The sequence below is a fragment of the Petaurus breviceps genome, unplaced genomic scaffold (assembly GCF_028583685.1).
Source record: "Petaurus breviceps papuanus isolate PSGF00001 unplaced genomic scaffold, PetGlider_PUasm1.0 101, whole genome shotgun sequence".
NCBI classification, from domain to species: domain Eukaryota; kingdom Metazoa; phylum Chordata; class Mammalia; order Diprotodontia; family Petauridae; genus Petaurus; species Petaurus breviceps.
This window is the reverse complement of record NW_027185575.1, coordinates 19,343-43,318: the sequence shown is the minus strand read 5'-3', so window position 1 is coordinate 43,318 and position 23,976 is coordinate 19,343. Positions and strand designations below refer to the sequence as shown.

Below are 23,976 nucleotides of genomic sequence, written 5' to 3'. Positions count from 1 at the left end.
CAGCAGCCCTGGGGCCTGGTCCAGAGCAGGCCTTTCTTGTCTGTTTTGGGGGGGGCGGGAGTAGCACCAATAATGGCATTATGCATTCAGCTTTAAGAGGCCTGCAGGATGTCTGGGGGAAGATCTCCAGCAGGCACTTGACTGGTAATGAGTGAGGGCTGTTGGGAGATTGGGGAGCCCGTGGGTGTTGTTGGCTGCTCAGCAGGGAGGGGGCTCAGCCAGACCTCAGCTGGGGAGGACCCCCCATGTTAAGCGGGGGGGGGGTCAGAGCAGGTGAGGGGCCTGGGAAGGGAGCGTCCCGGAGGGCAGGGAGGGAGGAGGGGGCCTCTCTGTCACAGGCTGGGAGGGGGTGGGGGGCATTGCATTTCGCAGTTAGGAGATCACCAGTAACCTTGGAGAGAGCAGCTTCCCATGAGTGGGTGGTCGGAAGCCAGATTGTGAGTGGGCTGTGAGGAAATGCAGAATGAAAGCATCCTTCCTTGGAGTCTGACTGTGATTGGAGAAGAGATGGGGGGTGAAGGCCTGGGGCGGTGAGGAGGTGTGTGGGTGGTGGGGACGGATGGGCCTGGACAGGGTTGAAGTGGTTGGAGAAGAGAGGAGATAATGGGCTGGCACCTGTGCTCTGAGCAGAGCCCCGGCGCCGAGGGGGATGGAGGGGCCGTGATCATGGGCACAGTCACAGGAGGCCGGGCTTAACCTGGGAAGGAAGAAGGTCATCCCTTCTTGCCCCGCTGGAGTGGAGGCAGAGGGCCTGGAGGTGGAGGGCCGGGGTGGGGGAGTGAGCTGGCCGCAGGCGGCCTCCCATCCCTCCCCAGAGCTGGAGGTGAGCTTCTCTAGGGAGGCCGAGAGGGCAGGGGGTGCCGTGGCAGCTCTGACCACTGTCAGGGAGGTCCCACAGACCCCCTTCCCCCGCCCTCCAGTGGACAGGGCTTTCTCCAGGAGTACCAGATGTCTCTGTGTCCCTGGCCCTGAGCACAGGGCCTTTCCCTTACTTTACAGAGGGCACCCCCATGTGCTGCATGGTGACACCCCACTGAGCTCTGCCCCAGAGCTTGGCTGGCACCTTCTCAGAGCCTCTGGCCTGGTGGTCTGCTGAGCCGCTCCTCCTTTGCACAGAACAGGCATGTTATTAAACGGTGAGATGACCGGCCTGTGCTCACGAGGCCGGCATTAGAACCCAGAGCCCTCGTGTCTGCCTCAGGGCCGATTTCCACTAAGAATGATCAGTGTGTGCGCACGTGGGCGTGCATCCATGCACATGGAACCACCCTGTGTGCACACATAGACGCATGTGAGCACACGAGGGAGTATGTTTGTATACACACACACATCTAACACATAGATGGCTCACGGCCAGAGGCAATGGCGGGTTCTGGGGCATCTTCTCACCATGACTGTCAGTCAGACAACAGACGCCCACGCTCCTTGCTCTCTGGTGCTGAGCCCTGTGGGGCGGCCCACCCTTGTGGCTGCCCTTGCCCCTTTGGCCCGTGTGCCCCGCCTCCCCCCCGCTCATTGGGCTGTTACAGGAGCCCTCTGGCCCCTGTAATTATGGCCTTTCCACAGTGACGAGCCTCGGGGTCTCCCTCTGAGTTCTCCTGTCTGTGTCTAGCCTCCCCATTAGACTGACTGCTCCCCCAGGGCAGGGACCATGTCCCTTTTACTTGGCACACAGCAGGTACTTAATAAGTGCTCAGGGAAAGGCTTCCTGTCAAACAGGCTCTGAACCTGGGCTCAGTGACATCGGTTTTTCAGAAAACAGCTCTGATGCTCTGATCCCAGAGCTGGAGGTGAGCCTCTTTGTAACCTCAGGCATTGCATTTCATGCGTTCAGGGTCACCCTTCAGAGAAGCCCCTAGGCTTCACCAGCCGACAGTGGGGTTCAGGACATGGGTTCAGGAGCTGCTGGTGTAGACGGAGGGTGTCTCTACAGCTGGGCAGTAACCAGGGCTTTGGAGAGAGGAGGTGAGGTGGGCGGCCTAAGTTAGGTGGGGGGCGGATGTAGGCGGTCTCCCTGCCCTCCCCCGCTCTCTCTCTCCCATCACTTGCCCCACCTCCCTCTCCCCCCACTCTCTCCCCAAATCTGCTCCAGCCAAGGCTTACCACTGCTTTGGCCTGTTCTGGCTCCACTCGGGGCCCTGCCGGCCTCTCTGGTTTCAGCCCTCCTTCCATCCCCCCACCAGCTTTCAGCTTCCTTCCTCCTCTGGGTCCCACAGCCTGGGATATGGCTCAGAGCTGGAAGGAGCTCAGAGGCCGTCAGGGCTTAGCTTCTCATATGGCAGGGGAGGGAGGCCGCTGGTTCAGGGCCAGCCGGCATCTCAGATCAGGTGGGGTTAATCAGGGAAGGCTTCCTGCTGGAGGTGGCAGGCCTGGATTGTCAGGGAAGGAGAGGGGAGGCGGGAGCAGGGGTGGGAGCAGGGGAGCCCCCTGAGGGCAGGGCTGCCTTCCTTCTGTGGCTGGGCTTCCTCAGTGTGTGCTGATTGATTGATTGGTGACCCATTGGCTAGAGGCTGGGATTTTGTCCCCAGCCCACCGATGACCCCTGGTGACTGTGCAGGGGCTGGCTTCATAGGAGAGGAGTGGCCTGGGGCAAGGGTGTCCTGGGCTGGTCCCAGCCCCTGCCCTAGAGCTCCCCACAGATGGCTCTCCTTGAGGTCATGGGCCGGCACCAGACCTGCCGTGTTATCCAAAGTGGGGTAGTTATTCCCTGACACTCTGGGACCTCCCACAACTCTTGGTTGGCCCTGGCTCTCAGGGCTCAAGGGACTGGTGCCAGAGCCATAGGGGCAGGGAGGCAGGGTGTGCCAGCAGGGACAGTGCGCCCCAGGAGCCGGGGGGCCTCCATGTCAGCTCCTATATTGATCTCTTGTCTTTTCTCATTTATTCCAGCCATTATACAATCAGCCCTCAGACACCAGGCAGTATCATGAAAACATTAAAATGTAAGTATCTGGCACTTGTGCCACGTCAGGCCGTGCCTTGGCCCGGCCGGAGGGTCAGCCCCTCCTCTGGCCCGCCTGCTATGGCGGAGCCTGTGCTGGGCTAGGGGAGGCCTTTGGGGTGGAGTCCTGGAGAGGGCAGGGGCCTCTGCAAGATGTTTGGAGCGGGGCTTGGGGAACTTGGGGGCCTTTTCTGTGGGCCTGCTTTCTGTTGCCTACTCTTCTGGTGTCATTGAGTGGGCGAGCAGGTGGGTGGGTAGAAGGATCAGTCAGGAAGACCTGAGTTCAGGTCCCACCCCTTACCCATACACTGTGTGACCCTGGGCACTAGTCACTTGACCTTTGGACGGCTCTCTCCAAGTCATCCAGTTCAGCCCCCTCCTCTTATAAGAGGAAGAAGATGAGGCAGCAGAGGGGGAAACAGCCTGCCCCAGGCCACCCAGGACAAACCTGCCCTCGTTCCTCCCTGGCGCTTCATCACGGCATTTCCAGTGGGGTCAAGCTGAGCCCCCTTAGGCAGCCTTCACAGTCACTGCCATCGTGGAAGGTCAGAGGGACCTGGGGCAGGATCTGGGTGCTGTCCTGTCATAGGGCTTGATGTGCAGGGGACTCTGAGCGAAGGCCCTTAGAGATCATCTGGTCCCTTCCTGGCGATTGACAGCTGAGGAAACTGGGCACCAGAGGGTGTGAAGCAGCTTGGTGCACAGGGAGGAAGCTGAAAAAAAGACAAAACCCATAGGGATTTGAACCCAGGGCCTTGGCCTCCAAATGGTGCTCTTTCCTTTTCCCATCCCATGGTGCTTCCCAGGGAGAGCAGGGGGGCTGGTGGCTTAGCCTGGAGGCCCCCAGGCTTTCCATGGGGCCACTAGGGTTCCATTTGTGTTTCATAGGGAGTTATTAGGGCACATAATAGGCATTGATACTGAACCCTGCCCTTGCCCCCTGCAGGGGGTCCAAGTGACCTGCTGTTGGTTCTACCTAGAGGGTGTCCTGTGGGGGGTGGTGACCATGCCCGAGTGTAGCCCACTGGGCTCATGGGGGCCTCTAAGGCCTCTCATCCTGCCCAGACCTTTGGAGGGATTTATGGGGTGGTAGGGAAGGCTTCCTGATGCTAGGGCATAGGGATGGTTCTGGGGATTGGTTGCCCAATGAGCTCATAGGAGGCCATTGGCTTGTTCTGAGCCAGTCTTGGGAAGCCTGGGTTATGGGGACAGCAGTGAGTTGGGAATCCTGTCCAGGGCCATTGTCCTAATCGTCATCCTTATTACCTGGATGGGGCAGCTCCTGAGCCTGGAGTCAGGAAGACTCATCTGGCCAAGTCACTTCACTCTGCCTCAGTTTCCCCATATGGAGAAAGAAATGGCAAACCACTCCAGTGTCTCTGCCAAGAAAGCCCCAGATAGTCTCACAGAGAGTCAGACATGACTGACCATCATCATACTAATTATCCTTGTACTACTGTAAGCACTGCTCAGAATAACAATAAAAGCAGTAGCTGGTATTTCTGTAGTGTCTTAAGGTAGACTGAAGGCATTGTAAACCTTACCTTATTTAATCCTCACAGTGGCACTGTGGAGGTGGGTACTGTTAGTGTACCCATTTTACAGATGAGGAAACCAGGTGTTAATTAGGCGAGGTAACTTGCCCAAGGTCACACCACTGTTTGAAGTCAGGTCTCCTTGACGTCCTGTGCTCAGTAAACGTTTACCAGTTTCCATTTACCATGGGGCAGCTAGGTGGCACAGTGAATACAGCACCAGCTTTGGAGTCAGGAGAACCTGAGTTCAAATCCAGCCTCAGACACTTGACATGTAACTAGCTGTTTGACCTTGGGCGAGTCACTTAACCCCAATTGCCTTGCCTTCCCCCCTCCAAAAACAAAAATCATTTACCAGTTTCCTACTCTGTGCCACTCATTGTGCTAAGCTTTGGGGATACAAAGGTGAGTCCCTGCTCTCAGCGAGCTCCCGGGTCTCTAAGGGATGGGGACATGATGAGCTGAAGGGTCTCTCCCTGGGCTCTGAAGGGCCCGGGGCCCGGAGCAAAAGTCTCCCCAGCCCTCATTCCTGCAGGCCCGGCCTCTTGAAGGCAGAATGGTCCCGTCTGGAAGGCCTTTGCTCCTGGAGCTTTGATGGCACTCTCAGCAGTGTGGCTGGTGATGCATCTCCACTCGGCAGCTGGTGGGAATGCTCCCATCGGGGCTGGCTGACGTCAGGGTCGCTAGACTTGAAAGGAGGCTAGAGCACATGACCAGCACCGTAATGATGGTGACAATTGGAATGACTGACATAAAGCCCTTTGAGGCTCACAAGGCTCACAACTCCCTCTTTGATCTCTCCGCAGCCTTGCGAAGTCGGCAGATGCTATTCTGGTCCTCTCAGAAACAGCAAGTGTCTTACCAAGGGCCCTGTAGGGGAACCCTGTGATTTCATTAGTGTAGGGAATTCCCTGGGGCTCTAACTCTCAGGCTGGCACCTTTTTCTAAATATATATTCTTAGAATTACATAGGGCAGTCAGGCTAAGTGACTTGCCCAGCATCACACAGCCAATATGTGTCATTCCACGTTTTCCTGTCTCTGAGGTCCTCTGTTCACAATGTCATGATGGCTCTGTTTAGAAAATATATTCAAAATAAATACAGAGTGATTTTGGGAGGTAGAGAAGGAGTGTCTAAGAACTTGCAGAGGGAGAGTGAGGGAAGGCTTTGGGGTGACGCTTGATTTGAGCCTGGAAGGGAACTAGGGATTTCTTAAGAGGCCAGAGGAGAGGAAAAAGTGGATGCCAGGCATGGGGTACAGCCTGTACAAAGGTACTGAGGGGGGAGAATAAATGTCAGATGATGAGGATAGTTGTGAATGCCAGTTGGCTGACATGGTAGAGTGCATGTAAGGGGTGGGAGTGAGTTAGATGCTGTAATGAGCCAGACGAGATAGTTTAGAAGCAGATTTTAGGGACTTTCAATGGCAGTCAGAGGAGGTGCTTAAATTTGACCCTAGATGTAGATGGCATGAGAGTAACCCTGCGCTCATGTCTCTCCTGATGAAGGGGAACAGGCCCTGGGGAGAGTGGACAGAGTCTGCCCTGTGTCTTCACTGGGTGACTCACTGTCGCTAGTCAAGTTGCCTTAGGTGAGGCCAGGTGGGATTTATGTTCTCACTAAAACCGTTGCCACGAACACCATCCTTTTTATCTCCCTGACATTTGATTGCTGGGTGGTGGTGGTTGTTTTCTGCTGCACAGTTAAAATTAATTTCATGCCCCAGTTCTTCCTGGCATTGGCAATTCCAGAAACATGTGAGTCTTCATTGGATGGCGCTCTTCTGCTGGCCACCCTTCTGCTGAGGCTGTGGTCACTCACGGGGCCAGAGGGAGGGGACCTTGGCACACTTGCTGCTTGTAACTTCTGATCCTGACAGTTGGGTCTCCTGGGAAGGAGTTAGGAGACCCAGGTTTGAATCTGGACTCTGGTTTTTGACATGGTCTTCTTGAGTTGCTCATATTTCCAGAGGATCATGGACTGAGAACAGGAACCAGATTTCACAGATGGGGAAACTGAGCCTTGGAGGTATCATTGGATCACAGACTTAGGGGCTGAAGGGTTAGTCAGTCAGCAAGTCCTTGTTAAAGGCCTGCTATGTCCCAGGTGCTGTGCTAAGGATGCAAGCAAAGGCAGAAGACAGTCTCTGCCCCCCAGGAGCTGGCGGGGAGGGCCCAGGGAGACGTGGTTCTGGAAGATGCCTGGGAGGGATCTTGGCCACGAGCAGCCCCAGCGCCCAGGAAAACCTCCTTTCTGTGTAGGGATGGGCACAGGCCAGGGCCCCCCATCACTCTGGGTCAGCGACTCAGGGCTGCAAGGGCCCCTTGGGGTCGCCCAGAGCAACTTGCTCTTTTGAGAGATGAGGAAACTTAGGCCAGAAGTTTCCTGGAGAAAACCAGGATGTGGGAGAATAAGATCCATGGGAGCCTGGCAGGGGTGGGAGAAACTGAGGCCCAGAGAGATCATCAGTCATGGGACCATTGATCTAGAGTGGGAAGGTACCTCGGAGGTCACCAGGCCCAGCCTCTCTGTTTACAGATGAGGAAACTGAAGCTTGGGTCATTCCCCTATACATGGGGGGGGGGGTCTTGAACCCCTCAACCCAGCACTTCCTGCTCCATCCTCTCTATCTGACACCTGGCACAGGACAGATTCAGTTCCCGGCTCTTCCAGGGGTTGGCTGTGTGAGCTCGGGCATCCTTGTGGCTTTCTGGGGCACTCCCAGTGTCTTCATCTGTGAAATGAGAGGCCCGGCCTGGGCCAGCTCTTCCAGGGAGGGCTGCCTCGGTTCTCAGAACGTCCTCAGGACCCCACCCCCCACCCCGGCCTGGGTGCCCCAGGGGTGGCTGCAGTGAGCAAGGGGGAGGATTAGGGTGGAGGTCAGTCCTCTTTAGGCTAGCCTTGTCTGGGGAGGAAAATGGGAGAGGTTTCCGGGAGCCTCTTTCCTGCTTCCTCCCAAGTTTCCAGCAGAGGGTTAATGGGGCAAAGCTCCTCATTCCTTCCCTCCCAGGCACTGGTCTAGAGCCAGACATTTCTAGAAGAGCCTGGCCTTGTGGATGTAGTTTGCTGAGTCCTGACTAGATGCCGGGTACCTTCCCAAGTGCCCCTGCCCTCCTGGGCTTCCAAAGCTAAAATGCTTTATTGATGCAGGCCATCTCGACATTGTGATTTCTGATTCTGGGCAGTCCCTCAGTCTGCTGGGGAGACCTGAGGGCCTTGAGAGTCTGTAGAGAAGCCAGTGTAAGACCTCTGGCGGACGGCTCAGGCTTCAGAGGCCCGTGTGAGCAGACAGGGCCAGGGAGGGTTAATCATGGATGGCAGAGGAGGAGGGAGAAAGTGCCAGTGGGGGTGGTAGCTGCCAGGCCAGGGGTAAGGAGCTCATCTGACACCTCCAGCTCCTAATTAAAAGGGAAAATGTAGTCTATTATCAACTCATTAACTGTGTCCCTGGGACCAGCAATCTAGGCAAAAATTCTTGCTTCCTGCTGGATAATCAAATTAGGGTCCCTGGGGGGATCCGAGGGGTGAGGAGGAGCGAGGCTGGTTAATGAGGTGAATGCAGTGGTGGGACGGGAACCCGGAGAGCCCCGGAGATGTGGGGGAAGAGAGCGGCTCCCCGTCCCCTCAGGGTCCTCCCATCACTTCAGGCTCTGGTGGGGCTCCTGATGCCGGTGTGGGGGCCCATCCCAGAGAGATTTCTGCTCTCAGGGCTAGAAGGCACCAAAGTCAGCCCCCCGAAGACGAGTCCTCAGCAAAAAAGCATCTGACTTTTAGTCATATCTTTTGTTTTTAACATTATCATCATTTCTGAATGTATCCCACTGCCACCCTCCCTTAGTGAACCTTCCCTTGTGACAAATGCTGAAAAGAAAGAAGAAAAGCAGCAGTTCGGGATGACCTGGTGTGATAGCGTATGCTGTATTCTGCACCCCTCACCCCTCACCTCTGCAGACAAAGGCAGGGGCAGCTCTTTTTTTAGACCGAGTTTTTTGGGGAAGTGTTTTTTATTTAAATGGATTTTTCTTGGTAGCTGCTGTTTTTGCCTCCCTCATTTTCAAACAGAAAGGGAAGTCTCCCCTCTTCGTGGAGAGGGAATCTTTAAGCAGTTGGATCTGGGTAATGTAGGATCCTGGGGTGGGAGCCCGGGGACCCTCCTCAGCTTGGATGCGTGGGGGCTGTCAGTCAGGAGAAGCTGCCCAGCGGTTACACATGGGGGCAAGAAGCGAAGCACAGGTCTTTGTCAGGTGTGCTAGCCCGGGCAGAGGGGCATCATGGGAGAGCCAGGGCGAGGCTAATGGAGGCAGGCATTCTCAGAGCCCTGTAAAGTCCACAGGACACTTTCCATAGGATTTCACTTGGTCCTTACAGAAGCACATTCTACCCCTTATACAGACAAGCAAACTAAGGTTCAGAGAGGGTGAGTCACTCTCCCACAGGTCACGCTGTAAGGGTTTGAGCAGGATTTGAACCCAGAGTTCCCTGGCTCCAAGCATGAGCTCCCCTCCTGTTCCTTCTCCCATCGCTTCCTCTCTTCTCCCTACCCCTGTCTTTCCTCCTTTTTTCTCCCTCTGCCTCTTCACCTCCATTCTTCCATCGGTCCTTGTTTCCTTCCACCATCCAGATCATCACTCCTCTGATTTAAACCTGGACTGGCCCCTGCTGGCTCAGTGCTGGCTGGTGCACCCGCCCTGTCATTATCTCTCTCCCCCTCCCTCCCTCCCTCTTCTCTTTCCCTCTCTCCCCTCCCTCTCTCCCCCTCCCTCCTTCTCCCTCTCTTCTCTCTCTCCCCCTCTTCTCTCTCTCTCTTTCTGCTCTCCCCCTCTTGTCTCTTTCTTTCTCCTCTCTCTCTCCCTCTCTTCCTCTGTCTGTCTGTCTCTCTCCCTCTCTCCCCTCTCTCTCTTTCCCTCTCTCCTCTCTCTATCTCTCTCTCCTCTCTCTCCCTCTCTTCCTCTCTCCTCTCTCTTCCTCCCCCTCTTCCTCTGTCTCTCTCCCTCTTTCCTCTCTTTCCCTTTCTCCTCTCTATCTCTCTCTCCTCTCTCTCTCCCTCTCTTCCTCTCTCTTCCTCTCTCCTCTCTCTCTCCCCCTCTTCTCTCTCTGCTCTCTCCCTCCCTCCCTCTCTTCTTCTCTCCTCTCTCTCCCTCCCTCTCTTCCTCTCTCTCTCTGTCTGTCTCTCTGTCTCTCCCTCCCTCTCTCCTCTCTCTCTCCCTCTCTCTCTCTCTCCCTCCCTCCCTCCCTCCCTCTCTCCCCTCTCTGCCTGGGCTTTTTCTCTTTTCCCAGCCCAGGGACTGTCGGTTTGTTTGCATTATTTCCTCTGCCTCCTCCCGCCTTTACTTGCTGTCCTCCTGCTCCCTGGCATTGCTGTGCCCTGTGGCATCAGCAGCACCAGTGATGCCGGCCGGCTCCTGGAGGAGGATTGTTGTCAGTTTTTCAGTTACACATAATGCTGTTCTATATATCTTTGGACAAATAGTTCCTTTCTTCTCCTGGACAGTGACAGTCTTTGGGCACATTGCCAAGGCTGGTGTCATTGGGTCAAAGGAGACGTGAGGATAAGCTCCCTGACCCTTGGAGATGCCCTGCAGTGGGTGGGGGGGGGGGCTCCTCCACAGCAGAGGCCATTGCTCCCTTGTGCTCCCTCTGGCCGGTGGCCTGGCTCCTTCCTTGTCTTGGTGAGGCCCCCAAGGCTACGGCGGGGGCTGCTTTGTCCCCACCTGCCCTGACCTGAAGGTCTCTGCTAGCATGAGCAGAGGCCCAAGCCCAGGCCGGCAGGGCAGCCCGGTGAGGCCGGGTGAAGAAGGGAGGCAGCCTTCCGGCCTTCCTGCCCGTCCCCTTCCCTTTCTGCCTCCAGCTAAGTGCAGCCTGGACTGCCAGGTGATCTTGTCTCCTCCTTGGCCTGCACCTGGAGGTCAAGTTGTGCTGTTTGTAGTTGTTTGTTAACCGCTTTCTGGTTTCACGACCCGAGGGGTCACCCCCGGCTGTCCACAAGCCCAGGCCGGCCCAGCTGGAGGCACTGCCCTGCTCCCTGTGACCACCAGGGTAGGCTCCAGGCTCCTTGTGGGGCCTCCTGAGGCCCTCACAATGAGCCTTCAGCCCACTTTTGGGGCCTTCTTGCCTCTGATTCTCCTTCATGCTCTCTAGATCTGCCACACCAGCTGTGGCACTTCCTGTTTGCAGCGCACAGCATTCCCGTCTCTAGCCGCCATACCTTTGCCCGGGCTGTGCCCTCCCTCTGCCTCCCAGAGGCCCTGGCTCTCTTCAGGGCTACCCTGACATTCATCTTCTTGTGGGAGGATCCTCCTCCCAGACCTGAGCCCCACGCCTGGCACACAGTCTGTATTTAATAAGTGCTTAGTCTGGCACACAGCATTTAATAAATGCTTGTGTTCCTGGCTCTGTCCCTGTTCCCCGGCATTCCTTGGGGTCTTCCTTGGCCTTCGTGTCTCTGTGTCCAGGTCTACCCTGGGAGGCACAAGCTCCTGGGGCCTGGGGCCTCCTCCATCTTGTCTCGGGGTCTCCAGGACCTCCCCCGTAGGAGGCGCGGGCAGTGAAGAGGAAGTGCCAGCTGCTGAATCAAACCTGGCGTTTTCTCTCTTCGCAGAAACCAAGCAATGCGGAAGAAGCTCATTCTGTACTTCAAGAGGAGAAACCACGCGCGGAAGCAGTGGGTGAGTGTGGCCCCTCCCCCCATTCTCCCTGGCTGCTCTGCCCAGGGCATCAAGCCACCCTGTGCCCGGCTGGCATCCAGCTGCTTCTGCCCACGGTGGGGTCCTGCCTGAACTGGGGACCTCTGGTCTGGGGGGTGGTAAGGGAGTGGGAGAGATGGAGGAGAGAGAGAGAGACAGAGAGAGAGAGAGAGGAGGGAGGGAGAGAGGAGAGAGGGAGGAGAGAGAGAGGGAGGAAGGAGGGAGAGAGAGAGAGAGAGGAGGGAAGGAGAGAGAGAGGGATAGAGAGGGAGGAGAGAGAGAGAGGAAGGAGGGAAGGAAAGAGAGAGAGAGGGAGAGGGAGGGAGAGAGGAGAGGAGAGAGAAGGGGACAGGATGGGGGCAGTGAGGCCAGCAGCTGTGTATCAATAGATCCTGAGTGGGGGGCAAAGGTGGCTTATCATGCCTCTTGACTGAGGGCCCGAGCACCGAGGCACCTTTTCCTGCAGTCCTGTGGGAGTGTCTAAAGCTGCTGCTAAATCAAGGCCTCGGGTGGTGGTGCTGCAGACTGGGCCTCGGCACTGGCCAGAAGCCCTGGCGGGCATGTTTGGGGAGGTTGGGGGTGCAGCAGAGCCTGACCTCCTGCATTTGTGCGGGGGCTTCCTGGCACCAGCAGGTTTTTGGCCTGCTTGCACCTGAGGCCTGGGCTGGATGGAGCCCTGAGTGTGGGGTGGCATTCCTGTGTCCGTACGTTCAACTGGAAAGTCGGGGAGCAGCCATTTTGGGGTTTCAGGGTTTGCTGGGTTCAGTATCTTTTTTACAAAGTGTTTTGCTGATGTTTCGTGATATGTTTCTCCATCTGTAGACTCCCTGCCCTGCCCTGGTAGGTGACCGTGTCCTGTAGCATGTCTGGCCTTCCCTCCCTGCAGCCCCCCACATCTGCTCTGAGAGGGGAGACACTTCCTCCTGTCTTGGGCATCCTGGTCTAGTTACCTGCCCCCCCGTTCCAGACAGTTTCCCCGTTTTTCTCTGATGCCCTCACATCTATCCGTCCTGCACTGTTCCAGGCACCCTGACTGCTCAGGCTGGGGACCAGTGTCGGGCAGGGCTCGTCCCATCCCTCCTGATCCCTTCGGGGTGGCCCTGGGAAGTTCTGGGTGGGGGCCAGGGGGCGTCCTTAGCTCAGACAGATGGACCACCCTCGTGGTCACTGGGGGCCAGGAGAGGTTTAAGGGGTTTGCCCAGAATTGTAGCTAGTCAGTGTCTGAGGCGGGATTGGAACTCAGATCTCCTGGACTCCAGGTCCTGCTGACTTTTTAGCCACTGTGCCACCTAGACCCCTGTAGCACCAGAAGAACCCTTGGGGCTCATTGAGTCTGATGCCCTCATTTTCCAGATGGGGAAACCGAGGCTCAGAGAGTAGGCCTGAGATTTGAACCCAAGTCTTGAGGCTCCTTGTGTTAGGTGCTGCCAAGTGCCCATGCCCAGCACCCAGCTCCTGCCTCTCAGCTGCCCTCTGGGCGACCCTTCTGAGTTCTTTGGAGCCCCTGACTCACAGTGCTGCAGCAGGCCTGGGGGCTTCATCTGCTGTTCCCTCGTATTAGCGCATTTGATTTGGGCGGGGACCCCAGGGGTGACCACTCCGCTTTGTGGATAGGGGAGCTGAGGTTCTTGCCCCCGTCACCCAGCTGGGTGTGCAACCTGTGGGCATGGCTTGGCCTCCGCTGACCTGCCCCCTCCCTGGGCATCCCCTTCTGTGCTTGCCTTGGGGGCAGAGCAAGGGGCAGTTTGTGCAGCTCTGTGGATGGTCAGTGGCCTTCCTTAAAAGAGAACACCCTCCCCTCCCTCCGGGAGCACCAGCCCTGTGGCTGAGCTCTGGGAAGGAGCCTGTGGCCGGTGCCCGGAGGCCACACTGCATGGTCTTTGACCCGATTTCTCAGCCTTGCTGCTGGCCTGACTTCCTGCCCTGTGCCCGATTTTGTTTTGTTTCTTTCACTTGTTTTCTCACACTTCTGGGCCCTTTTATATAGTCCGTTATAATCACTCTCACACACACATTATTGCATTGTGTTCAAGGCAGGTAGGTAGGGCGTAAGGCTTGGAGTCAGAAAATTGTTCAGTCGTGTCCAGTGCTTTGTGACCCCATGTGGGGTTTTATTGGCAGAGATACTGGAAGGGTTTTCCATTTCCTTCTCCAGCCCATTTTCCAGATGAGAAAACTGAGGCAAGCAGGGTGAAGTGACTTGCCTAGGGTCACACAGCTAGTAAGCATCTGAGGTCAGATTGGAACTCACAAAGATGACTGTTCTGTCTCTAGGCCTCCTAATCTGTCCCTGTGTCATGTCACTAACTTTCCCTAAGCCAAACCTAGTTAGGATGACCTGAGTCAAATCCAGCCTTCATTTCATGGATTGGAAAACTGAGTCCCAGTAGGGGGAAGGGCTTCAGGGTCCCAGGGGTCTTGTGTAGGGTTCTTTCTCCCATTCTGCTCCTTCCAGTGTCCCAGCTCACCCCCCACGGTTCTGTGTGTCCTTGGGCCTCAGGCTGCCTTCACTGTGAGGGTGGAGCCCAGGACAGGCGGTCCCCCTCTGGCTTTGAGTCTGGGACCCGAGGGGCTCCGCTCCCTGCTTTGGCAGACCAGCTGGCCCCTGGCCCAGCCAGCCGCTGTAGAGAAGGGAGCTTTGGGGGACTTCTGAGCCGCCAGAGGCTAAACGAATGCAGTGTGGAGGGAAGCAGATTCTCCTCAGTCTCTGGCTGTTTTCCCTTGTTTCCTTCCAGAGTGCGGTGAGGGCTTCTAGGGGAAGGGGACAGATCCCAGCCCTTGTGTCTGGTGGCCTTGACTGGGAAAGTCAGGAGGACCGGGGTGCAGGTGCCCCAGCCTGGGACCTGGGCTCACTTTGGGCCTCTTTTGGGGGGATAGCTGCTCTGGGGAAGTCCGACTAGAATCTAGTAGCTAGATAGTCATTGAATGTTAGAGACAGGTGGGGTCCATACAGTCTGGCCACACGAGACCACCGAGGCCCAGAAGGGACATGTCGCTCGTGCTGAGTCCCGCAGGCAGAAGTCTGTTGAATGTCTCCTCACGTCACAGGCTGCCCCCTCCCCAGTTTTCATATCGCTCTCCTTCCTGATGCTGCAGTCGGGCCCAAATGTGCCTCCACAGGCCCTCTGCCTCCCACTGCCAGGCCGCTGCCCTGGCTGCCCCTTCAGCCCTTCCTCCTCATCTCCCCCTCAGGGGAGATTCTGCTGGGCCTTCCTCTGCCAGGGGAACTTGGTGTCATCTGTAATTCTTTCGCTGTTTTTGCTGTATTTTTGCATGGACCTACTGTCCTCCTTGTCCCAGCAGAAGGGAGCCTCTGCGAATAAGATTGCTTCATTCTTTGTGCTTGGGTCCTCAGCCCCTAGAGCAGGGTCTGGCAAACAGTGGGTGCTTAATAAAGGCTTGTTTATTGATTTACAGGTAATAAGCACCACAGGTAGCAGTTTTTTTTTGCTCATAAGACTATTCAGAGGTTGATTTTTTTTTCCCTTGCGTAAGTCAATGAATAGAAAATTGGCTGGGAAAGCACAGGACTGCTGAATCCCCATAGGAAGCCGTCAGGATTTGGACCTGACTGTCCTGTAGCACGCTGCGGTGGAAGGCCAGTGCTGGGAAGGGACCTTACAGGCCAGGAGGCCTCTGTTTATTTATAGCTGGAGAAACTGAGGCCGAGCGCCAGAGGGCAGGAAGGCTGCCTTTGACGCTGGGCCTGGGCTGCCCGTGCACAGGGAGGGCATGGGCGCTAGCGGCCCTCCGACCTCTCCACCAGGGCAGGACAAGGCCCCCCCCCCTCCCCCGCACTCCTCAGTGCTGACACAGCTTCCCTGCCGAGCTGGGCACCCACAGGGAGGGAGCTAGAGTCAGGGCTAGGCTGGGGGGTCACATCTCCAGGGGAGCCCGTGTGCTGCATGGAGGGACGGGCCGGAGCCCAGAGGCCTGCTGCACTGCCTCCGGCTGCCGCCAGAGGGTGGCAGACACCCCGGGATGCTGGCTGGCTGGCAGCTGCTCCATGGTGACTGACGACACCCCTGGGGGAGGGGTAGGGGCAGTGCTGCTTGCTCAGAGTCTTAGGGTCTTGGATTCAGAGTTGGGAGGAACTCCAGATTAGGAAACCAAGGCAGGCTAATGATGCGCCCTGTAGGTAGCCAGTGCCTGAGGTGGGATTCGAACCCAGGTCTCCCTGACCCCAAGTCAGATGTTTTGGGTGTTGCACCTGCAAGCCTGTCCCTAAGGTATTTTTGTTGGGGGGGTGTCATGGGGCGGCTTGATATAGCAGAGAGAATGCTGCATTTGAAGTCAGGGGACTCGGGTTGAGTCTCTGCCCTGCTCCTTAGGGTCCTAGCTTGGGTGCTTGGCATCCAGCGCCCTTCATTTTACAGACTGAGAAACTGAGGCCCTGAATGTCAGAGCCAGAGTTTCATGGGCTTGTTCAGGGGCCCCCAGAGGCCATCTCCTCCAGCCCCTCACTGCATGAGGAAGGCATAGCTGGAGCCCTGTGCCCCTCTGGCCACAAGCCTCCCAGGCCTCCTCCCCCCTTCTCTGCCTGGCCCCTTCCCAGGAGCTCCTTGAGCAGACACCGCAGGGGGCCCATGCCCGGAGGAGCCGCCCCACACTGAGCACTTAATTCCAGGGGAGATAGAAGAGGAAGCGATTCTGCTGACTGACCGGGGGCTCCCTTCTCCCCTTTCTCCCAGGAACCGCTGGGCGGTACCCAGGGATTTCCCCTGGTGTGGAAGGGGTACAGATGCAGATCAGCTTCGCTCTAGCTGGAGTGCTGTGCAGGGAGGATCCTGGGCAGACTGGAGCTCTAGAAGAAAAGTCCCTTGAGGTCCTGGATGCTGGTGCTGCACACACTGTGTCTCTCATGCCTAGCACACAGTAGGCGCTTAGTGCACATTGTATCTTGTGCCCAGCACACAGTAGGCACTTGGTGCACAGTGTGTCTTGTCCCTAGCACACAGTAGGTGCTCAGCACACATTTGTGTCTCATGCCCAGCACACATTAGGTGCTTGGTGCACAGTGTGTCTCTCATGCCAGCACACAGTAGGTGCTTGGCACACATTGTGTGTCATGCACAGCACACAGTAAGCACTTGGTGCACCGTGTGTGTCGTGCCTAGCACACAGTAGGTGCTTGGTGGGAAACCCGGGTCATCAGCCTGTTCACAGTCTCCAGGGTCTGGCTTGGGAAGGGGGAAACACAGCATCATCAGTTTAAAACTGGAAGGAACCTTCCATGTTTCCCGTTTTACTGAGGTGGAAACCAAGGTGAGCTCATTTCCCCACAGAGGTTCAGTGCCTTTCCCCAGGTCACATGGGTAGTACTGAGCTGGGTTAAAACTCGAACCCAAGTCTTGTGCCACCCCCCACCCCCACCCCCATCCACTGCTCTTTCCAGCCATTACCTACCTTCTGTAGTGGTGGTATGAATAGTGAGCAGAAAACTTGGACTGAGTCAGAAGGGCCCTGGATTCAAATCCTGCCTCTGACAGTTATTCATTTTGAGACCTTTCCTTGCTTTGTAACCTTGATTTTCTCCTCTGTAAAACGGGGACATTAGCAGCATCTGCTTCACAGGGTCATCATGAGGCTCAAATGAGAATGGAGGCAAAATGTTCCGTGTTACATAGATGTCAGGCGTTATTTATATCCCTCGTCCATCTCTGTGCCGTTTTAGGGAAATGCTGAAAGTGGCCCTCTTGGTGCCCCTTCCGGTCCTCAGTGTCCAGGGTCGGGTGGCTGGGCCACCGGTTGCTCCCCACGCTGTCTGGAGGGCCCACCCTCTGTCTGCTGAGATATGGGGTGACTTGGGGGCAGCTTGGAGCTGCATAGTGTTTTATTTTGAGCATCTGAGCCCTGAAAGGAGGAAAACATGACTCAGATCCCTAGAAGACTTGGGTAAGAGACGCCCAGAGGTCACCCTCACCCCTGTGAGTCATTCTCAAATGGACAGATGGCTGGGTTGGGGGGCACATGGTGGCACTTCCTGGACAACCCTCGGGGTCCAGAGGGAGGGGACTGGCTGAAGGGCAGGGCTTGGGTCTAGGCCATCTCAGGGAGCCTTGTCTTCCTTGTCCTCATTGGGCAGACCCGGGACCTGCTTCCCAGCATGGGGCCCCAGCCGACCAGGAGCAGAGCAGGTTTCCTTCACCCCCACTTCTCTCTCCTCCCTTGTCTGGAAGGGCTGATCTGTTCAGGCCTGCCTTCCATACCCCTCCTTTTTTCCTCAGGGGATACCAGGGCCCAGAGATACAGGTTTGCCTTCCCTCCCCCTGGCTTTGGGGTTTTTCTTTTTCTGCCCCCCTGGGTTTCAGAACTTTCCTTCCTCTTCCTTTCTGGGCCACTGGCTCCACCCCCCAAGGGAAAGTCCCAAGAACCAGGAACCACAAGATTTTCAGAGGAAGAGAGAGCGTTCTGTTACATTGGGTTAGTCATTCATCTGCTGAGTGATGCCCAGTTTCTCAGCTCTTTCTGATCAGGCTCCAAGTAACCTCTTCCTGCCCTTGGGGACTCGGCAGGAGACTCATTTCCGTAGCATGAATCATTTTCTCATGTAGATTCAGGCAGGTGTTAGGCCAGTGTCTCCTTGGGGGGGAGGGAGCCCACCCTCCCTCCATCAGGATGTCACCACCTTTCTCCTTTATCACATTAGCGGCTTCCCGTCTCATCAGACTGGTCTTCTTGGGGCCTTGGGTCCCCTCTTCCCTCAGACCAGAGGCTCCCCGGGGAGAAGCACCAGCTTTGGAGGTGAAACACTCCTAGTTTGACTCTGACATTTTCTCTGGGCCTCCTGTCTCAGCCTCAGGCCCCCTCTCTGTAAGATGTGGGTGATAATACTTGAAATACTTAAGCGGCCTGTGGTAAGGATTGGATAGGAGCCTGTGTTGGGAGTGCTTTGTAAACCTTCGATCATTATAATAGGTAATAGCCCCACAAAGACTGCATGGTACACTGTAGGCACCTTAAATGCAGGGATGTGTGTAGCGAATTGGGGGGCAGCCACCCCAATCAGTACTGTGCTCCTAGTCTGTGGTATGAGGGAACCAGAGGGTCCTGAGTCAGATCCCTGAGTGACCCTGGGCACGTTGGGCCTCAGTTTCCTCATCTGTCAGTCCGTAGGCCAAGTGGACAAAGCCAGTATACTCTGACTATGTATGCTCGTAAGGGGAGTTTTGTTGTTGCTTTCTCAAGGTGTGGAGGGGTGGAGGGTTTGGGTGGTAAGAGACAGACCTTCACTTGAAAATAAAATAAAAGTTAACTTTCAAGTGAAAAAGAAAATAGAGCTTGGCCCCTGGGTTGGAGGGCCCATCTTCCTCCTCTGTAAGATGAGCTGCTTGGACCACATGACCTCAGGGGCTCTTTGAACCCAGATCTGTGAACACCAACTCTCTCAAATCAGAAGCATTTCTTAAATACCTACTCTGTGTCCACACCTGTGCCAGGTCCTGGGGATGCAAAGAAAGACAAAGCTAAGTCCCCTAAGAGGAGAGAGCGTGGGAGCCGTGGGAGCTGCCATGGACGGGCCAGATAGAGCCGACACTTTGGGGAGGACCCATGGGGCAGGCCTCGGCTCCCTATGGATCCCCACTTTTCTCAGAAAGAACGAACAGACTGTTAAGCATTTGCCCAGGGCTAAGCGATGTGCTCAGGCTCCCCCAATTCCTCCTTTAGGATTTAGGAGTTGTGCTAATGATCTCTTCTGCCCCATAGGCTGGAGAAGTGGGAGCTTCCCTTCTTGGAGGTCTGGAGGCTGAGGCAGGCTGGTGGTTCTAGTGGGGAGTGGTGTGTTTGGTGTGTGGGGTGGACCAGACATGGGAGGGGGTCCCTTCTGACTTGGGGTCTCTGGGATAGCAGCCACACAGGCTGAGAGCTCAAAGCAGGGCCTTTACATGCAGCATGGCTGGACAAGGTTGGCTTCCCAGCTGTGAGGAGCCCAGGTTTCTGGTCACACCATCTTGGTAGCACCCTAGGGACACAGGCACCTTCTTGTAAGTTGGTCAGGGGGGTCACACAGATGTGGGGTTATCTGGCCATAAGCTGGACCTGGGCAGGAAAGGCTCTGCTGTCTCTGTTCCCCTCTCTGCTGGGCCGGCTTAGGGAACCCAGACTTTCCCTGGAAGACAGAGGGTCTCTTGAAACCCACAGTAGGCCTGGAACGTGGGAATTGGCACATTTGGAAATATGTGTGTGAGGGGAGGACCTCCCAGATGGTCTTGGCTTGGCTGGCAGACCTCTCTGGGGTGCGGGACAAGGTGGACTGAGCGAGGGAATAAAGCCTGTGCTGGGGATTGGACCGACTGCCACAGGGAGAGGGGCGAGAGTCAGGAGAGGCGGCAGCCAGAATTTCTGCAGCACAGGGGGTTTTCCTAAGTACTCTGCCACCATTTTCTCCTTTGAGTCTCACAAACAGGCCAACATGCCCTGTCCTCCAAATGCTGTTTCATAGAGAAGTCATAGGAGAAATGTATGTATGTGCATGTGCGTGAGTGTGCAAATGTGTGTGCTCAGATGTGTATGAATGTGCACGAGTGTGAATATGTGTGCAAATGTGAGTGTTAATGTGTATATGTGTGTGTTTGTGAGTGTGCCCGTGTGTTTGTGTGTGTGTGTGTGTGTGTGTGTGTGTGTGTGAGAGAGAGAGAGAGAGAGAGAGAGAGAGAGAGAGAGAGAGAGAGAGGTACAGGGCTATCTAGAGGGTAGCTGGGGTCAGCATTGGCGAGGGCAGCAGGCTGGACGCCCAGGGGTGACTGGGGCCGCCATAGGGCAGCGGGCTGGACTCCTGGGGGGGGGCCGCCATCAGCGAGGGTAGCGGTCTGGATGCCTGGTGGGTGACTGGGGCCGCCATCGGCGAGGGCAGCAGGCTGGACACTTGGGGGGTGACCGGGGCCGCCATCAGCGAGGGCAGCGGGCTGGATGCCTGGGCCCAGGGCCACTTGCTCAGACTCCCCCTCTCTCTCTCTTGCCCCCGGCCCTTCCAGGAACAGAAGTTTTGCCAGCGCTATGACCAGCTGATGGAAGCCTGGGAGAAGAAGGTGGAGCGCATTGAGAACAACCCGCGTCGGCGTGCCAAGGAGAGCAAAGTGCGGGAGTACTATGAGAAGCAGTTCCCAGAGATCCGGAAGCAGCGGGAGCTCCAGGAGCGGATGCAGAGGTGAGCCGAGGGGGGACCTGGAGGGGCTGGGGGGGCCAAGCTTGGGACGGGGAGAGCCTGGAGGGTCCAGAGGCCCTGCCTTGTGTTCATCTGTTCTCAGTTGATCCTGAGCTTTACTTGCTGCTCAGGAGACCAGCTCAGTCAGCACGGGCTTCCTGCTGGGCTCAGAGGGTCATGAATTTAGGACTAGAAGAAATCTTGGGGGCCTCCTGTATAGTCTCCTTATTTCACCCAAGAGGGAAACTGAAGCACGGGAGAGTTAAGTCAGTACCCGCCTGAGACTGGCTTCACTCTTGAGGTCTTTCTGACTCCAAAGGTCCAGCACTGTCTCCTTTTAGCGATGAGGACGGGGAAAGGCCACATAGGTCAGGAGGAAGCAGTGTTTCTTACTCTCTGGGCCTCAGTTTCCCCATCAGTCAGAGGGGGGTCATGATGCCCACCCAAGCTTAGGACTAGGAAGATGGAGGGTCAGGCTGCCTGTGCCATAGAGGCTTCCTCAGTCAGACTGTGGCACTGGCATTGGGCACCCATCACCCTGTTCTTGTGGAAAAGATGGAGAGACTGTCACCTCTTAGAGGGATTGGGAACTGGTCCATGGGCCTCCCTTGTTAGTGGTTTCTTGTCACGTTGGATGGAGGTCTGTAGTGGAGTGCCTTAGGGATCTGTGCTTGGCCCCGTGTATAGTGGGGGGAATAGTCAGCACAGTCAGTATCCATCAGGATCCTAAGAGGCTACCCATGTTTCCCCGATAATAAGACACTGTCTTATTAATTTTTTGGACAGAAAAACACCAGAGGGCTTATTTTAATGAACATTGACAGCAATTTTAATGAACAGGTAAATGTGAACAAAAAAATGTACCTTTATTCAATAATGAATTCAATAAAGAACAGGATGACGCCTCACTGCTGCAGCTCTGATTGGATGCAGCTTGGAGCGTGGCGTGCGTTTCACCCGGGGGGGGGGGGATGGTGCATACAGAGGGTACCGTAATGTAGCGTGTCGCGCAGGGGATCACCTTCACTACAGTAGCAATCTCAATAGGGCTTATTTTCGGGGGAGGGCTTATTTTAGAGGAATCTTACACAGTAAGGGGAGGGTTTATTTTCGGGATAGGTCTTATTGTCGGGGAAACACGGTAATGAGAAATTGGACTCACTCTATCTAGTAAGATGAAATCCTGGAGAGATAAATGTAAAGTCTTACACGTAGTCACACATGTACAAATAAAATCAGTTTCACATGGACAAGATGGGGGAGACCTGCTTACATAACTGTCTGAAAAAGAGCTGAGGGCCTTAGTGGACTTTGAGTTCAGTAAGGGTTAGCAGTGCGATGTCACAGCCCAAAGACTAATGCCTCTTTGGGCCAAGAGGCCTCTGAGCTGCCAGGGATAAGGAGGAGATGGATGGTCCTGTTGGCTTCAGTGCTGGTCAGGTGACACCTGGAGCATCATGCTTAATTCTGGACACTGCTTTACAGGGAGGGCCTCCAGAGGGGCCTTGGGATGTCCAGGGGCATTGAGGACTGGTTGAAGAAACTGGGACTTTTAGTCCTGGAGAGGGGATGGCTGTGGGGGAGGGACGTGCTGGTTGCCTTGTCGGAGAGAGGGCAGGTAGGCTTGCCTCGCTTTGAGTAAACAAATGTTACCAAGAGGTGAGTTTAGGCCTGATGTCTGGACAGTTCAGGTTTCCCACAAGGGGGATGGGCCACTGGTTTGCTGGTTCCCTGGCTCGTCCTTTGCCTTAACTGTGGCTTTGGAAAGTGCCATCCTCTGCAGGCCACCTCCCCTCTCCCCCTGCCAGGCTCTCTCCCTCTCTGGTCACAGCCACCCTTCCCTGTGGAGGAAGTTGTGGGTCTTCTCCAGCCACCATGCAGACAGGAGGGTGGATAAAACGTCTGTTCCTCAGTGTGTCCCTGTACGGTTTCCCAGCAGGGTAGGACAGAGGGGCAGTGGCCTGTCCATGTCTGCAGCCCGGAGTGAGCATGAAGTCTCGGAGATCATCGATGGGCTCTCGGAGCAAGAGGTGAGCTGTGGTCTACATCTGTCCTCTCTCCCCTTTCCTTTCTTCTTTTAGCTACTGTTGTCTTGAGTCCAGGGCCCAGCCCTGGAAAATGCTGCTCCATTAGTCAATTCTCCTGGGGCTTGGGGGAGGCGGCTATTCCCCATAGAAAAGCCCTTTGGACAGCCTGTGAGAAGGATGCAGGAAAACCCGAGTGCTTTCTTTGTCCCCAACCTTCATCCACCATCCCTGACCCTGAGCCTGTGGCCCTGGGGACTTCAGGGCAGAGGCACATTCATGAATCACTGTGGGCTAGGCATGGTTCTAGGCACTGTGGCTACCCAGACAAAAAAACGAAGCCTTCTCCACCCCCCAGGACCAGTTACATTCTCCCAGAGCAGGTGTTCTTGACCTAGGACCCAGGGTCCCCAAGGGCTCCAGGGATAGATTTCAGGGGGTCTGTGAACTTGGATGGGAAACTTTATTCAGAATAATTGTTTTCCTTTGTAATCCTAAGTATCTAATTTGTGTAACATAATAATAATAATAATAATAATAATAATAATAATAATAATACTGCCAAAGAGCATTTACATAGCCCCTTAAAAACATGATTCAGAGAACCCTTCTGCAGGCACCAGCAGATTGCCAGAGGGTCTGGGTTACTCCACAAAACATTCTCTATTGATCCCCTACCATGTGCCAGGCCCTGTGCTAAGCCCCTGGTAACAAAAGCAAGAACAGCACCTGCCCTCAAGGGGCTTCTGTTCTCTCCAAGAGATAATTGGACATAAATAAAACCACTCTGTGCTGTGGTTGCATAGCAAGCATCTGGGCATAGGAGCCATGGAGGAAGCTCAGGCCCCGGCCAGAAGGGAGAGAAGTGGGCCCAGGCCAGGGCCAAGAGGATACCCATGATTCTGCCCTTGGATTTGGGGGTGGCAGAGGATTCTGCCCCAGCACAGCGAGGCTGAGGAGGCTGCAGCCCTCCCAGCCCCTGTGCCGTGTCCAGATGTGCTGGTCCGAAGGCTGGGTGGTTAGGCAGGGGCACTCCATGCTGGCCTGGCTCCTGGGGCTTCGAGGTAGAAGACTGATTGTTTCTCTCTTGAGGGAGATAAGGCAGCATCGTCTTTCCCCTTAATTTATGAGCCTTCCCACAATAAACCTGGCCTGGGCCGGCCCCTAAACCCAGCTCCACATGGGCCAGGCAAGTTTTAGTGTTATTATTCTCCTGCCCTTCCCATCTGAACATCTGTGTCCTCCCTGGTTCCCAGCTCAGCCGCTCCCTCGAGGGGCTGCTCTGCACGTCCCTCCTGGTCCCCCCTCCCAGCCCTTCCCTGTCTCTTTTGGCCTCTGCCTCTGTTTCCCTCCTGGTCCCTTTCTGTCTTTGTCCCTTGTTCAGCCCCTTTCCCTCCCTCGCCTCTTCTTTTCTCTCTCCCCGTCTCCGTCCTGCCTTCCCTTGCCTCTGTCTGAGCCTTCTTCTGTCTCTCTTTCCCTGGTCCCCCCCTTACCTGACTCTCTTTCCCCTTCCCCTGTTCCCCACTTCCTTTCCCTTTGTCTGGGCCCCCTCCCCGGCCTTCTCTGCTTGTCCGCACCCCTCCGGCCCCCTCGGTCTCCTCCTCCCCGGCCTTGTCTGCTTGTCCGCACCCCTCCGGCCCCCTCGGT

The 23,976-nt window shown here is 55.9% G+C and overlaps 1 protein-coding gene across 3 annotated transcripts in view; it reads left to right on the top strand.

The window, feature by feature from the left end:
• Positions 1-23,976, top strand: part of LOC138157115 (nuclear receptor corepressor 2-like) — a 219,162-nt gene that overhangs the window by 183,831 nt on the left and 11,355 nt on the right. For 2 of the 3 annotated variants that reach the window (XM_069082716.1, XM_069082639.1), the window contains exons 8-11: positions 2,890-2,942; positions 11,076-11,142; positions 20,136-20,308; positions 22,242-22,335. In XM_069082716.1, coding sequence (XP_068938817.1) covers positions 2,890-2,942; positions 11,076-11,142; positions 20,136-20,308; positions 22,242-22,335 — 387 coding nt within the window. The remainder of the gene's footprint in view (positions 1-2,889; positions 2,943-11,075; positions 11,143-20,135; positions 20,309-22,241; positions 22,336-23,976) is intronic. The other variant, XM_069082791.1, reaches the window with a different exon arrangement.